The sequence below is a fragment of the Cherax quadricarinatus genome, chromosome 31 (genome assembly GCF_038502225.1).
Source record: "Cherax quadricarinatus isolate ZL_2023a chromosome 31, ASM3850222v1, whole genome shotgun sequence".
In the NCBI taxonomy this organism is placed as follows: Eukaryota; Metazoa; Arthropoda; class Malacostraca; order Decapoda; family Parastacidae; genus Cherax; species Cherax quadricarinatus.
Window position 1 is genome coordinate 18,641,338 of NC_091322.1, and position 14,667 is coordinate 18,656,004.

The 14,667-nt window shown below is 41.8% G+C and overlaps 1 protein-coding gene across 2 annotated transcripts in view; it reads right to left on the minus strand.

The window, feature by feature from the left end:
* Positions 1 to 14,667, minus strand: part of LOC128697421 (solute carrier family 35 member F1-like) — a 377,556-nt gene that overhangs the window by 182,436 nt on the left and 180,453 nt on the right. For both annotated transcript variants that reach the window (XM_070090232.1, XM_070090231.1), the window contains exon 2: positions 31 to 140. In XM_070090232.1, the coding sequence (XP_069946333.1) occupies positions 31 to 140 (110 nt within the window). The remainder of the gene's footprint in view (positions 1 to 30; positions 141 to 14,667) is intronic.

The following is a 14,667-nucleotide window of genomic DNA, read 5'->3' on the forward strand; positions in this document are numbered from 1 at the left end:
GCATTAAGCAGGCAGATGAAGGGAACCTACCTGCTGGAAGCTGAAGGTGGTAAGTGTTGTTAAGCAGGTGACAGCAGGCGCCTGTTACACACAGCAGGAGGGAGGCGACCTGACCCAGCAGAAGCGCTCGCCAGATGGACCTGACGAAGAGAGAGGTAAGTAGTCAGGTACAGTTTTGTTTCACCACCTATAGGCACCTAACACCCTCTAGGTGCTCTGATGTTAGTCAAAGACCGAGGAATTAGACACATTTGCAACATCTGGACATCTTTATGTTCTTATTTGTAGACGTTTCACCTTCTTGATTTGTTGTGACTTCAAAGACTACGGAGGTCTTCAAGGCTGAGGGACTGATTACCTCATCTTCTGCATATAGTTCTACTGTCTTCACATGATGTCCTTGTATTGTATTGATAAAGCCACTGGAGGGCGAAACATCGACTAATAAAGATACCCAGATGTTGCATAGTTCTCTAATTCCTCATATACCGTCAAAGGTCCGTGAACCAAACACGATAACCTCTGTATACAGTTAACCCAAAGCCACCCTAGATACATTTATCAAGCCATGGGAGTAACTAACTTAACCCAGATGGTAAGCCCATGTAGACACATGTAAGAGATATGTGGAGTCAACATGGCTTGATAGTGTGCTTAACGTTACACATGATCATTAGCCATGGCTGACAGGCTTTCCTGACGTTATATACCATTATACCCTTTTAAAGAGATGTTTTCGTCTCTGGCCAATAAAGGAGGGATCACTGACAAATATTTAGGTAATTACGGGCTTACTCGTGAACGTAGCCCCTTCACCTCTAACCATGCGCCCCCCACCACCCCTCCAACACCACCCCCACCCACGTACACCAACAACTAGATACCTACAAGTACACAACACAAGGCCAGTCAACGTAGCTTAACAGACGAAGCCAGGAACTATGACTCGACCCAAACGGAAATCAGCAAGTCCACACACAAGATTATCACAAAAAAAAAATATCCCAATCACATACAAAAACCCAGAAACTCACATATCACTCAGGCATTCTTCAAATAACCTTCAGAAAATATGCATGGAAAAAGACCGAGAGAAAGTTTTGCACAAGTCAGGTTAAACAAAAGTTTGAATATGCAGTAGTAGTGTTAGGCAGCTGCTTTAAAAACGCTGATAAAACAGAACAGAGCAAAAAAATGAATGTGCCACAGAGTTATCATAAGAATTCAAACTGTGAGAGAAAGCTGACAACGCAAAAATACTCTCGTTGTCTGATACGAGAGAAAAAGACATAACATCCCCACAATCACGAAATAATATAAACCTGATTTCAACATGGGAAAAGCAAAAAAAAAAAACAAAAAAAAAATTATATGGTTGTGCCGAGAGGACAGGATAAAACGATTCTTCACAAAGATTGCGATGGAACACTAGAATGGGATCCAAGAGGAGGTAATAATTGTCACCACCTCAGGAAATAAATACAAATAAACAGTCTTTAGGTGAGACACCGCGAGCATGATTCTCTTTGACAATGTGAATTATAGAAATAGTCTTTTTCCAACTCTCTCTCACTCACACACACGCAAAATAAATATATAATATACGAATGTATTAATATATAGACAACAACTACTCGGGGAGGTACTACCGTCCTACCAAGTGAGTCGAAATAGGAAGCCTGTAATTGTTTTACATGATGGTAGGATTGCTGGTGTCTTTTGTCTGTCTCATAAATATGCAAGATTACAGGTACGTCTTGCTACTTCTACTTACACTTACGTCACATTACACATACATGTACACGTTTATGTATACATACTCATCTGAATTTTCTTTGATATTATCTTGATATTTCTTATTCTTATTGCTTGTCCTTTTATATCCATGGGGAAGTGGAATAAGAATCTTTCCTCCGTAAGCCATGCGTGTTGTAAAAGTCAACTAAAATGCCGGGAACAATGGGCTAGTAACCCCTTTTCCTGTAATAATTACTAAACAGAATAAGAAGAAGAAAATTGTCAAAGTGGGAAGTCTGAATGTGCGTGGATGTTGTGCGAATGATAAGAAAGAGATGATTGTGGATGTTATGAATGAGAAGAAGCTGGATGTCCTGGCTTTAAGTGAAACAAAGCTGAAGGGGGTGGGAGAGTTTCAGTGGAGAGGAATAAATGGGATTAGGTCAGGGGTTTCAAATAGAGTTAGAGCTAAAGAAGGAGTAGCAATAATGTTGAAGGATAAGCTATGGCAGGAAAAGAGGGAATATAAATGTATAAATTCAAGGATTATGTGGAGTAAAATAAGGGTTGTATGTGAAAAGTGGGTTATAGTAAGCGTATATGCACCTGGAGAAGCGAGAAATATAGAGGAGAGAGAGAGATTTTGGGAAATGTTGAGTGAGTGCGTGGGGAGTTTTGAACCAAGTGTGAGAGTACTTGTGGTTGTGATCTCAATTCTAAAGTGGGTAAAAATGTTGTGGAGGGAGTAGTAGGTAAATTTGGGGTGCCAGGGGTAAATGTAAATGGGGAGCCTTTAATTGAGCTATGTGTAGAAAGAGGTTTGGTAATAAGTAATACATATTTTATGAAAAAGAGGATAAATATACAAGGTATGATATAGCACGTAATGAAAGTAGTTTGTCAGATTATATATTGGTGGATAAAAGGTTGATGGGTAGACTTCAGGATGTACATGTTTATAGAGGGGCAACTGATATATCAGATCAGTATTTAGTTGAGGATACAGTTAGAGTAAGAGGTAGATGGAACATAAGGAAAATGACAACAACAAGTAAGAGGGAGGTGAAAATGTATAAACTAAGGGAGGAGGAAATTAGGGCGAGATAAAAGCAACTATTGGAAGAAAGGTGGGCTGGTGCAAGTATGAGTAGTGGGGGAGTTGAAGAGGGTTGGAATAGTTTTAAAAATGCAGTATTAGAATGTGGGGCAGAAGTTTCTGGCTAGACGATCAGGCGCACACAACAGGAAAGGCACTGCAATGGATCAGAGAACATCTGACAGGGAGGCAACAACGAGTTATGGTACGTGACGAGGTGTCAGAGTGGGCGCCTGTGACGAGCGGGGTTCCACAGGGGTCAGTCCTAGGACCTGTGCTGTTTTTGGTATATGTGAATAAGATAACGGAAGGGACAGATTCAAAAGTGTCCTTGTTTGCAGATGATGTGAAGTTAGTGAGGAGAATCAAATCGGTCGAGGATCAGGCAGGACTACAAAGAGGCCTGGACAGGCTACAAGCCTGGGCCAGCAACTGGCTCCTGGCATTTAACCCTGCAAAATGCAAAGTCATGAAGATCGGGGAAGGGCAAAGAAGGCCGCAGAGTATAGTCTAGGTGGCCAGAAACTGCAAACCTTACTCAAGGTAAAAGATCTTGGGGGTGAGTATAATACCGAGCACATCTCCTGAGGCGCACATCAACCAGATAACTGCTGCATCATACCTCAGTAAGGAATCGTTCAAGATTCTGTACACCGTGTACGTCAGGCCCATACTGGAGTATGCAGCACCAGTTTGGAATCCACATCTGGTCAACCACGTCAAAAAATTAGAGAAAGTGCAAAGGTTTGCAACAAGACTAGTTCCAGAGCTAAGGGTATCGTCATAGAAAGAAAGATTAAGGGAAATTGGCCTGACGACCTTGGAGGACAGGAGGGTCAGGGGAGACATGATAACGACATATAAAATACTGCGCGGAATAAACAAGATGCACAAAGACAGGATGTTCCAGAGATGGGACACAGAAACAAGGGGTCACAATTGGAAGTTGAAGACTCCTATGAGTCAAAGGGATGTTAGGAAGTATTTCTTCAGTCATAGAGTTGTCAGCCAGTGGAATAGCCTAGAAAGTGACGTAGTGGAGGCGGGAACCATACATAGTTTTTAAGACGAGGTTTGATGAAGCTCATGGAGCAGGGAGAGAGGACCCAGTAGCAATCAGTGAAGAGGCGGGGCCAGGAGCTAAGACTCGACCACTGCAACCACAAATAGGTGAGTATACACACAAACACACACACACACACATTATATATACATGTATATATATATATATATATATATATATATATTGATATATATATATATATATATATATATATATACATGTATATATATATATATATATATATATATATTGCAAGCTCCTGATGATGTGTTGATTTCAACAGGAAAGACCTAGAGCTATCATTCTACTCACACGGGGGAAGTAGAATGATAGCTCTAGGCCTTTCGTGTTGCAATCAACACATCATCAGGAGCTTGTAAAATTGCAGAAAAGAGGAGGGTTTCCAAGCGAATACGTTGCCAGAGGACAACGTTCACTGGAGTGAGAGAGGGAGAGAGGAGAAGGTACCGGAAGTGCTCACAGGCACAACAGCCAGAAGGATGAATATTATAGCATTAGAAAAATCCCATAAGCATTGATATTGTAACCTATAGGAAATTAACGTAGCAATAATAATAAATTCAGTCATATTCTTCTATGACAACAATAACTTCAAATACGAATATAAATATTGTCTGCGACATAGGAGTCACTGGCAATTATGTACCCTCCACAGGACAACGTGTCCTTTAAATGACGAGAGAAAACCCTAACGTATAGAGGGGAGATTTCTAAAAGTTATGTAATGGAAACAGGGCTTATTAACATAAACTCGTTTAAATGGAGGGGGAGGCATCTGCAATGAAGATGGCCACCGATATTCATCCTATATAATCCTGAGGCAAACTCTGGTTCAACCTTCAGAAACTGCAGGAAAAAGCACCCTAATTCCTCGGTGTGGCACAATTAAGACAGTCTGATGCATACGTATAAGAGCCCAATTTTAAATTGTGTATTATTGCCTCAACTAAAAATGCATCTAATTTGAACAGCCCATCACTGATATTGTATAATGACTGCCTATCATGCTTAATAATTGCCGATTCTACAATATTCCTTTCAAGCCAGGAGGAACAAAGAAAGATGACACTTGCTTCCAGCCAATTTGCAGGGTTATTATAGGCTCTAATATGGCTGAAAATCGCGTTCGACTCCTGTGCTATACGTATCCAATAACGGTGCTGGGACATTCTCACCTCCAATGACTTTCCAGTTTGTCCCAAATGGGAGAGGCTGCAACCGTTGCAACCAACTCTGTAGACACCACCAACACGTTGTTGGGGTGAATTATTTATCAAGATGCTTCTAACAGTCCCTGAATTTTAAAAAAGTACTTGTATATTAAATCTTCTAAGAGCATTCGGTAGGACAGATAAATTCTGGTTATATGGGAGGACCATCACATTCTTGGTCTGAGGTGTTATCCTAGGTTCTGTTCTATAATAAGTTTTCTTAGCTGCCAGCAAGGCAGATTCCATAAACATCTTGGGATATCGCAGTTTCGTGCCGATGTCAAATATTTTCCTAATTTCTTCATCTAGGAACTCTGGACTGCATACTCTATAGGCTCTCAAAAACATGATAAGAAATAGTGTGCAGTCCGGAGTTCCTAGATGAAGAAATTAGGAAAATTTTATGGAATCTGCCTTGCTGGCAGCTAAGAAAACTTAGGCTAGTAACCCCTTCTCCTGTAAACATTTACTAAAAATGAGAAAAAAAACTTTATAAAACTGAGATGCTTGAATGTGCGTGGATGTAGTGCGGATGATAAGAAAGAGATAATTGCTGATGTTATGAATGAAAAGTTGAAAGGGCTAGGTGAGTTTCAGTGGGGAGAAATATATGGGATTAAGTCAGGAGGATCTGAGAGAATTAGAGCTAGGGAACGGGTAGCAATAATGTTGAAGGATCAGTTATGAAAGGAGAAGGAATATAAATGTGTAAATTCAAGGATTATGTGAATTAAAATGAGGTCGGATATGAAAAGTGGGTCATAATAAGCGTGTATGCACCAGGAGAAGAGAGGAGTGTAGAGGAGAGAGATTTTGGGAGACGTTAAGTGAATGTATAGGAACCTTTGAACCAAGTGAAAGAGTAATTGTGGTAGGGGACCTGAATGCTAAAGTAGGAGAAACTTTTAGAGAGGGTGTGGTAGGTAAGTTTGGGGTGCCAGGTGTAAATGATAATGGGAGCCCTTTGATTGAACTTTGTATAGAAAGGGGTTTAGTTATAGGTAATACATATTTTAAGAAAAAGAGGATAAATAAGTATACAAGATATGATGTAGGGCGAAATGACAGTAGTTTGTTGGACTATGTATTGGTAGATAAAAGACTGTTGAGTAGACTTCAGGATGTACATGTTTATAGAGGGGCCACAGCTATATCAGATCACTTTTTAGTTGTAGCTACAGTGAGAGTAAAAGGTCGATGGGATACAAGGAAAATAGAAACAGCAAGTAAAAGAGAGGTGAAGGTGTATAAACTAAGAGTAGCCAGTTAGGGTAAGATATAAAGAGCTATTGGAGGATAGATGGGCTAGTGAGAGTATAGGCAATGGGGTCAAAGATGTATGGGGTAGGTTTAAGAATGTAGTGTTAGAGTGTTCAGCAGAAGTTTGTGGTTACAGGAAAGTGGGTGCGAGAGGAAAGAAGAGCGATTGGTGGAATGATGATGTAAAGAAAGTAGTAAGGAAGAAAAAGTTTGCATATGAGAGATTTTTACAAAGTAGAAGTGATGCAAGGAGGGAAGAGTATGTAGAGAGAAAAAGAGATGTTAAGAGAGTGGTAAAGCAATGTAAAAAGAGAGCAAATGAGAGAGTGGGTGAGATGTTATCAACAAATCTTGTTGAAAATAAGAAAAAGTTTTGGAGTGAGATTAATAAGTTGAGGAAGCCTAGAGAACAAATGGACTTGTCAGTTAAAAATAGGAGAGGAGAGTTATTAAATGAAGAGTTAGAGATAACGGGAAGATGGAGGAAATATTTTGAGGAACTGTTAAATGTTGACGAAGATAGGGAAGCTGTGATTTCTTGTATAGGTCAAGGAGGAATAACATCTTGTAGGAGTGAGGAAGAACCAGTTGTGAGTGTGGGGAAAGTTCATGAGGCAGTGGGTAGAATGAAAGGGGGTAAGGCAGCTGAGATTGATGGGATAAAGATAGAAATGTTAAAAGCAGGTGGGGATATAATTTTGGAGTGGTTGGAGTTATTATTAATAAATGTATGGAGGAGGGTAAGGTACCTAGGGATTGGCAGAGAGCATGCATAGTTCCTTTGTATAAAGGCAAAGGGGATAAAAGAGAGTGCAAAAATTATAGGGGAATAAGTCTGTTGAGTATACATGGTGAAGTGTATGGTAGAGTTATTATTTAAAGAATTAAAAGTAAGACGGAGAGTAGGATAGCAGATGAACAAGGAGGCTTTAGGAAAGGTAGACCAAGTGTTTACAGTGAAACATATAGGTAAACAGTATTTAGATAAGGCTACAGAGGTTTTGTGGCATTTATGGATTTGAAAAAGGCATATGACAGGGTGGATAGGGGGGCATTGTGGCAGATGTTGCAGGTGTATGGTATAGGAGGTAGGTTACTGAAAGCAGTGAAGAGTTTTTACGAGGATAGTGAGGCTCAGGTTAGAGTTTGTAGGAGAGAGATTATTTCCCAGAAAAAGTAGGCCTTAGACAAGGATGTGTGATGTCACCGTGGTTGTTCAATATATTTATAGATGGGGTTGTAAGAGAAGTGAATGCGAGGGTCTTGGCAAGAGGCGTGGAGTTAAAAGATAAAGAATCACACATAAAGTGGGAGTTGTCACAGTTGCTCTTTGCTGATGACACTGTGCTCTTGGGAGATTCTGAAGAGAAGCTGCAGAGGTAAGGTGGATAAATTTGGTAGGGTGTGTAAAAGAAGAAAATTAAAAGTGAATATAGGAAAGAGTAAGGTGATGAGGATAACAAAACGATTAGGTGAAGAAAGATTGGATATCAGATTGGAGGGAGAGACTATGGAGGAGGTGAATGTATTCTATGAAAGATGAGGTGAATCATAGAACTGATGAGGGGTAAAGGGTGAGTGGTGCACTTAGGAGTCTGTGGAGACAAAGAACTTTGTCCGTGGAAGCAAAGAGGGGAATGTATGAGAGTATAGTTGTACCAACACTCTTATATGGGTGTGAAGCATGGGTGATGAATGTTGCAGCGAGGAGAAGGCTGGAGGCAGTGGAGATGTCATGTCTGAGGGCAATGTGTGGCGTGAATATAATGTAGAGAATTCGAAGTTCGGAAATTAGGAGAAGGTGTGGGATTACCAAAACTATTATTCAGAGGGCTGAGGAAGGGTTGTTGAGGTGCTTTGGACATGTAGAGAGAATGGAGCAAAACAGAATAACTTCGAGAGTGTATAAATCTGTAGTGGAGGGAAAGCGGGGTAGGGGTCGGCCTAGGAAAGGTTGGAGGGAGGGAGTAAAGGAGGTTTTGTGTGCGAGGGGCTTGGACTTCCAGCAAGCATACGTGAGCGCATTTGATAGTGAATGGAAACAAATGGTTTTCAATACTTGACGTGCTGTTGGAGTGTGAGCAAGGTAACAGTTATGAAGGGATTCAGAGAAACCGGCAGGCAGGACTTGAGTCCTGAAGGAGGGGTGTTAATGTTGCAGTTTTATAACTGTAGTCTAAAGCACCCCTCTGGCAAGACAGTGATGGAATGATGATGAAAGTTTTTATTTTTCGGGCCACCCTGCCTTGGTGGGAATCGGCCGATGTGTAATAAAAAAAATATATATACATATTCAACTATCACAAACCAAGCGATACTGGATGCAAAACAGCTACGGAGGGAGTAGAATGATAGTTCATTCTACTCCCCCCGTGGTTGTTTTGCATAATATATATATATATATATATATATATATATATATATATATATATATATATATATATATATATATATATATAAAATATATATATATATAGGTAGTAGGTTGGTAGACAGCAACCACCCAGGGAAGTACTACCGTCCTGCCAGATGACTGTGAAACAAAAACCTGTAACTGTTTTGCATGATGGTAGGATTGCTGGTTTTCTTTTTCTGTCTCATAAACACGCTAGATAACAGGGATATCTTGCTACTCCTACTTACACTTTGGTCACACTTCACAGACACGCACATGCATATATATATATACATACATCTAGGTTTTTCTCCTTATTCTAAATAGCTCTTGTTCTTTTTTATTTCTTCTTTTGTCCATGGGGAAGTGGAAAAGAATCTTTCCTCCGTAAGCCATGCGTGTCGTATGAGGCGACTAAAATGCCGGGAGCAATGGGCTAGTAACCCCTTCTCCTGTATACATTTACTAAAAAAGAGAAGAAGAAAAACTTTATAAAACTGGGTTGTTTAAATGTGCGTGGATGTAGTGCGGATGACAAGAAACAGATGATTGCTGATGTTATGAATGAAAAGAAGTTGGATGTCCTGGCTCTAAGCGAAACAAAGCTGAAGGGGGTAGGAGAGTTTCAGTGGGGGGAAATAAATGGGATTAAATCTGGAGTATCTGAGAGAGTTAGAGCAAAGGAAGGGGTAGCAGTAATGTTAAATGATCAGTTATGGAAGGAGAAAAGAGAATATGAATGTGTAAATTCGAGAATTATGTGGATTAAAGTAAAGGTTGAATGCGAGAAGTGTGTCATAATAAGCGTGTATGCACCTGGAGAAGAGAGGAATGCAGAGGAGAGAGAGAGATTTTGGGAGATGTTAAGTGAATGTATAGGAGCCTTTGAACCAAGTGAGAGAGTAATTGTGGTAGGGGACCTGAATGCTAAAGTAGGAGAAACTTTTAGAGAGGGTGTGGTAGGTAAGTTTGGGGTGCCAGGTGTAAATGATAATGGGAGCCCTTTGATTGAACTTTGTATAGAAAGGGGTTTAGTTATAGGTAATACATATTTTAAGAAAAAGAGGATAAATAAGTATACACGATATGATGTAGGGCGAAATGACAGTAGTTTGTTGGATTATGTATTAGTAGATAAAAGACTGTTGAGTAGACTTCAGGATGTACATGTTTATCGAGGGGCCACAGATATATCAGATCACTTTCTAGTTGTAGCTACACTGAGAGTAAAAGGTAGATGGGATACAAGGAGAATAGAAGCATCAGGGAAGAGAGAGGTGAAGGTTTATAAACTAAAAGAGGAGGCAGTTAGGGTAAGATATAAACAGCTATTGGAGGATAGATGGGCTAATGAGAGCATAGGCAATGGGGTCGAAGAGGAATGGGGTAGGTTTAAAAATGTAGTGTTAGAGTGTTCAGCAGAAGTTTGTGGTTACAGGAAAGTGGGTGCAGGAGGGAAGAGGAGCGATTGGTGGAATGATGATGTAAAGAGAGTAGTAAGGGAGAAAAGGTTAGCATATGAGAAGTTTTTACAAAGTAGAAGTGATGCAAGGAGGGAAGAGTATATGGAGAAAAAGAGAGAGGTTAAGAGAGTGGTGAAGCAATGTAAAAAGAGAGCAAATGAGAGAGTGGGTGAGCTGTTATCAACAAATTTTGTTGAAAATAAGAAAAAGTTTTGGAGTGAGATTAACAAGTTAAGGAAGCCTAGAGAACAAATGGATTTGTCAGTTAAAAATAGGAGAGGAGAGTTATTAAATGGAGAGTTAGAGGTATTGGGAAGATGGAGGGAATATTTTGAGGAATTGTTAAATGTTGATGAAGATAGGGAAGCTGTGATTTCGTGTATAGGGCAAGGAGGAATAACATCTTGTAGGAGTGAGGAAGAGCCAGTTGTGAGTGTGGGGGAAGTTCGTGAGGCAGTAGGTAAAATGAAAGGGGGTAAGGCAGCCGGGATTGATGGGATAAAGATAGAAATGTTAAAAGCAGGTGGGGATATAGTTTTGGAGTGGTTAGTGCAATTATTTAATAAATGTATGGAAGAGGGTAAGGTACCTAGGGATTGGCAGAGAGCATGCATAGTTCCTTTGTATAAAGGCAAAGGGGATAAAAGAGAGTGCAAAAATTATAGGGGGATAAGTCTGTTGAGTGTACCTGGTAAAGTGTATGGTAGAGTTATAATTGAAAGAATTAAGAGTAAGACGGAGAATAGGATAGCAGATGAACAAGGAGGCTTTAGGAAAGGTAGGGGGTGTGTGGACCAGGTGTTTACAGTGAAACATATAAGTGAACAGTATTTAGATAAGGCTAAAGAGGTCTTTGTGGCATTTATGGATTTGGAAAAGGCGTATGACAGGGTGGATAGGGGGGCAATGTGGCAGATGTTGCAAGTGTATAGTGTAGGAGGTAGGTTACTGAAAGCAGTGAAGAGTTTTTACGAGGATAGTGAGGCTCAAGTTAGAGTATGTAGAAAAGAGGGAAATTTTTTCCCAGTAAAAGTAGGCCTTAGACAAGGATGTGTGATGTCACCGTGGTTGTTTAATATATTTATAGATGGGGTTGTAAGAGAAGTAAATGCGAGGGTCTTGGCAAGAGGCGTGGAGTTAAAAGATAAAGAATCACACACAAAGTGGGAGTTGTCACAGCTGCTCTTTGCTGATGACACTGTGCTCTTGGGAGATTCTGAAGAGAAGCTGCAGAGATTGGTGGATGAATTTGGTAGGGTGTGCAAAAGAAGAAAATTAAAGGTGAATACAGGAAAGAGTAAGGTTATGAGGATAACAAAAAGATTAGGTGATGAAAGATTGAATATCAGATTGGAGGGAGAGAGTATGGAGGAGGTGAACATATTCAGATATTTGGGAGTGGACGTGTCAGCGGATGGGTCTATGAAAGATGAGGTGAATCATAGAATTGATGAGGGAAAAAGAGTGAGTGGTGCACTTAGGAGTCTGTGGAGACAGAGAACTTTGTCCTTGGAGGCAAAGAGGGGAATGTATGAGAGTATAGTTTTACCAACGCTCTTATATGGGTGTGAAGCATGGGTGATGAATGTTGCAGCGAGGAGAAGGCTGGAGGCAGTGGAGATGTCATGTCTGAGGGCAATGTGTGGTGTGAATATAATGCAGAGAATTCGTAGTTTGGAAGTTAGGAGGAGGTGCGGGATTACCAAAACTGTTGTCCAGAGGGCTGAGGAAGGGTTGTTGAGGTGGTTCGGACATATAGAGAGAATGGAGCGAAACAGAATAACTTCAAGAGTGTATCAGTCTGTAGTGGAAGGAAGGCGGGGTAGGGGTCGGCCTAGGAAGGGTTGGAGGGAGGGGGTAAAGGATGTTTTGTGTGCGAGGGGCTTGGACTTCCAGCAGGCATGCGTGAGCGTGTTTGATAGGAGTGAATGGAGACAAATGGTTTTTAATACTTGACGTGCTGTTGGAGTGTGAGCAAAGTAACATTTATGAAGGGATTCAGGGAAACCGGCAGGCCGGACTTGAGTCCTGGAGATGGGAAGTACAGTGCCTGCACTCTGAAGGAGGGGTGTTAATGTTGCAGTTTAAAAACTGTAGTGTAAAGCACCCTTCTGGCAAGACAGTGATGGAGTGAATGATGGTGAAAGTTTTTCTTTTTCGGGCCACCCTGCCTTGGTGGGAATCGGCCAGTGTGATAAAAAAAAAAAAAAAAAAAAAAAAAAAAAAATATATATATATATAAAACTTAGTGAGGTTGGGTGTCAGAGCGGGAGCATTAAAAGGTGTGGAGTGAATGTAGCCAAATGTGAGGGACAATGAGGCTTTTAGAATATTGTTGGGAGAGATGATGGTGACTGACGGTGTAGTGATGGTGACTGGGGAGGGTGAGGTGACTCAGGGAGGTGACGGTGAGGTGAAGGTGACTGGAGCAGTGAAGGTTTCTTTCTGCTGCTGCCTTCTCTACCCCCCTCCCTCCTCCTCCTCTGGTTCCTTCTTGAATCCTTCCCCCTTCCCACCAAAACATATTATTTTCCCCTCCCAATGTCTCCCTCTTCCTTTTATTCTCCCTCCCATCCCATTCTCCTCTTATCTATCAATCATTATTTTATTAAAATTTCTTGCTCCCCACTGTCCTCTCTACCAACTCCCTTTGTTTCCTTCCCTTCTGTTGTTCCCCTTTGTATCCTTCCTTTCTGTTGTTCCCCTTTGTACCCTTCCCTTCTGTTGTTCCCCTTTGTACCATTCCCTTCTGTTGTTCCCCTTTGTACCCTTCCCTTTTGTTGTTCCCCTTTGTGCCCTTCCCTTCTGTTGTTCCCCTTTGTACCCTTCCCTTCTGTTGTTCCCATTTGTACCCTTCCCTTCTGTTGTTCCCCTTGGTACCCCTCAAATCTGTATCCTCCACCTGCTCTTTGCACACTTCCCGTCCTCGTTACTTCCCTTCTCCATCTCCCCTTCGTTCCCCTTCCCCCTCCCTTCCCTATGAACAATCCCCCCCCCCCCGTAACAAACAGCATGCACCGACTTTCAACATTTAACAAGAAACTCATTTAATCCCCCTGTCAGTGCTCGTTATCTCCGTCACGTAGTACCGCAGCGTTACCTTGCCCAGCCTCGTTATTAAAACTTCTAGAGTTCCGGCTGGGTGATTAGAGAGCCCTCCTGCGTTCTCCTGTCAGGTGATCAGTCCTGCCCTCCCCTGCCAGGTGAGCACTAATGCCAGGTGATCACACGCTTAATGATCACCAGTCCGACCAGATTCACCCCACGAAACACTATTTTCTCTCTCTTTCTTGCGTGTGAACGACAAGTTGTCGTTAATGTTGTGTGATGGTAACTGCATGAGTTAGTGTACCTGTCAGCTGGTGTTGCTGATGGAAAATGGTGGTGTTGGTAGTGGTATTGGTAGTAGTGGTGTTGGTAGCGGTGGTGGTGATAGAGGTGCTGGTAGTAGTGGTGTTGGTAGCAGAGGTGGTGGTGGTAGTTGAGGTGGTGGTGGTAATTGTGGTGGTGTTGGTAGTAGTGGTGCTGTTGGCGGTGTTGATAGTTGTGGTAGTGGTGTTGGTAGTAATGGTGTTAGTAACAGTGGTGGTGGTAGTTGTGGTGGTGGTGGTGGTAATTTTATTAAGGGTAGTGATGATTGTCACAGTAGAGAGGGTAGCGAGGTAATGATAGTGGTGATGGTGATCATGGTGTTGACGGTGGGAAGTAGAAAGAATCTATGAGACATGAAAAGAACTTTGACCTGGCAGGTCACTCGGCACTCTGATCAATTACTATCTACCCGGAGGGCATTCCGCGAGTCAACGCCCCCGTGGCCCGGTTCATGATCAGGCCTTACACTCACCTGCACGCAACAACTGACACAGACGGAGGGTAAGGGAGTTGTGCAGGAGTGTATGCAAGCAGGTGGCTATAGGTAAGATAACAATTCTTGTTGTAAAAGGAGGATCAAACACCCAGAACCTGCCGAACACTGAGTAACTTGATGCTCGTCTGTAGGGCCCACTGAGTCTGCCACTTCTCGAAGACATGTATATGTATGTGGCCCATGGAGTCATTCTAAGGTAGACGTCTGTTATATAACAAGTTCAAAATATCAGTCTTTGAACCAGCATCCGTCAGCTCATCTCCCGGGCACCAACATATTCCACATCCTTGTGCCGGCTCTGGAAAGCGGTGATGGTGGTGCTTATAGTGACAGTGGTGGTGGTGGTGACGGTGGTAGTGACGATACTGATGATGGTGACAGTGGTGGTGAACAAATGGTGACTGCTAATAGATTGCAGTAATAAAAGTGTCCTCAATTTGTCTCGTGCGGCGGCCAACGCGGTGCAAATAATGTTCAAATGAAAGTAATGTTTGAGGGCGAAGTGATGGGTGATTAGTTAGTGTGGAAGGTTGTGTTGTGCCGCCCCTGATGT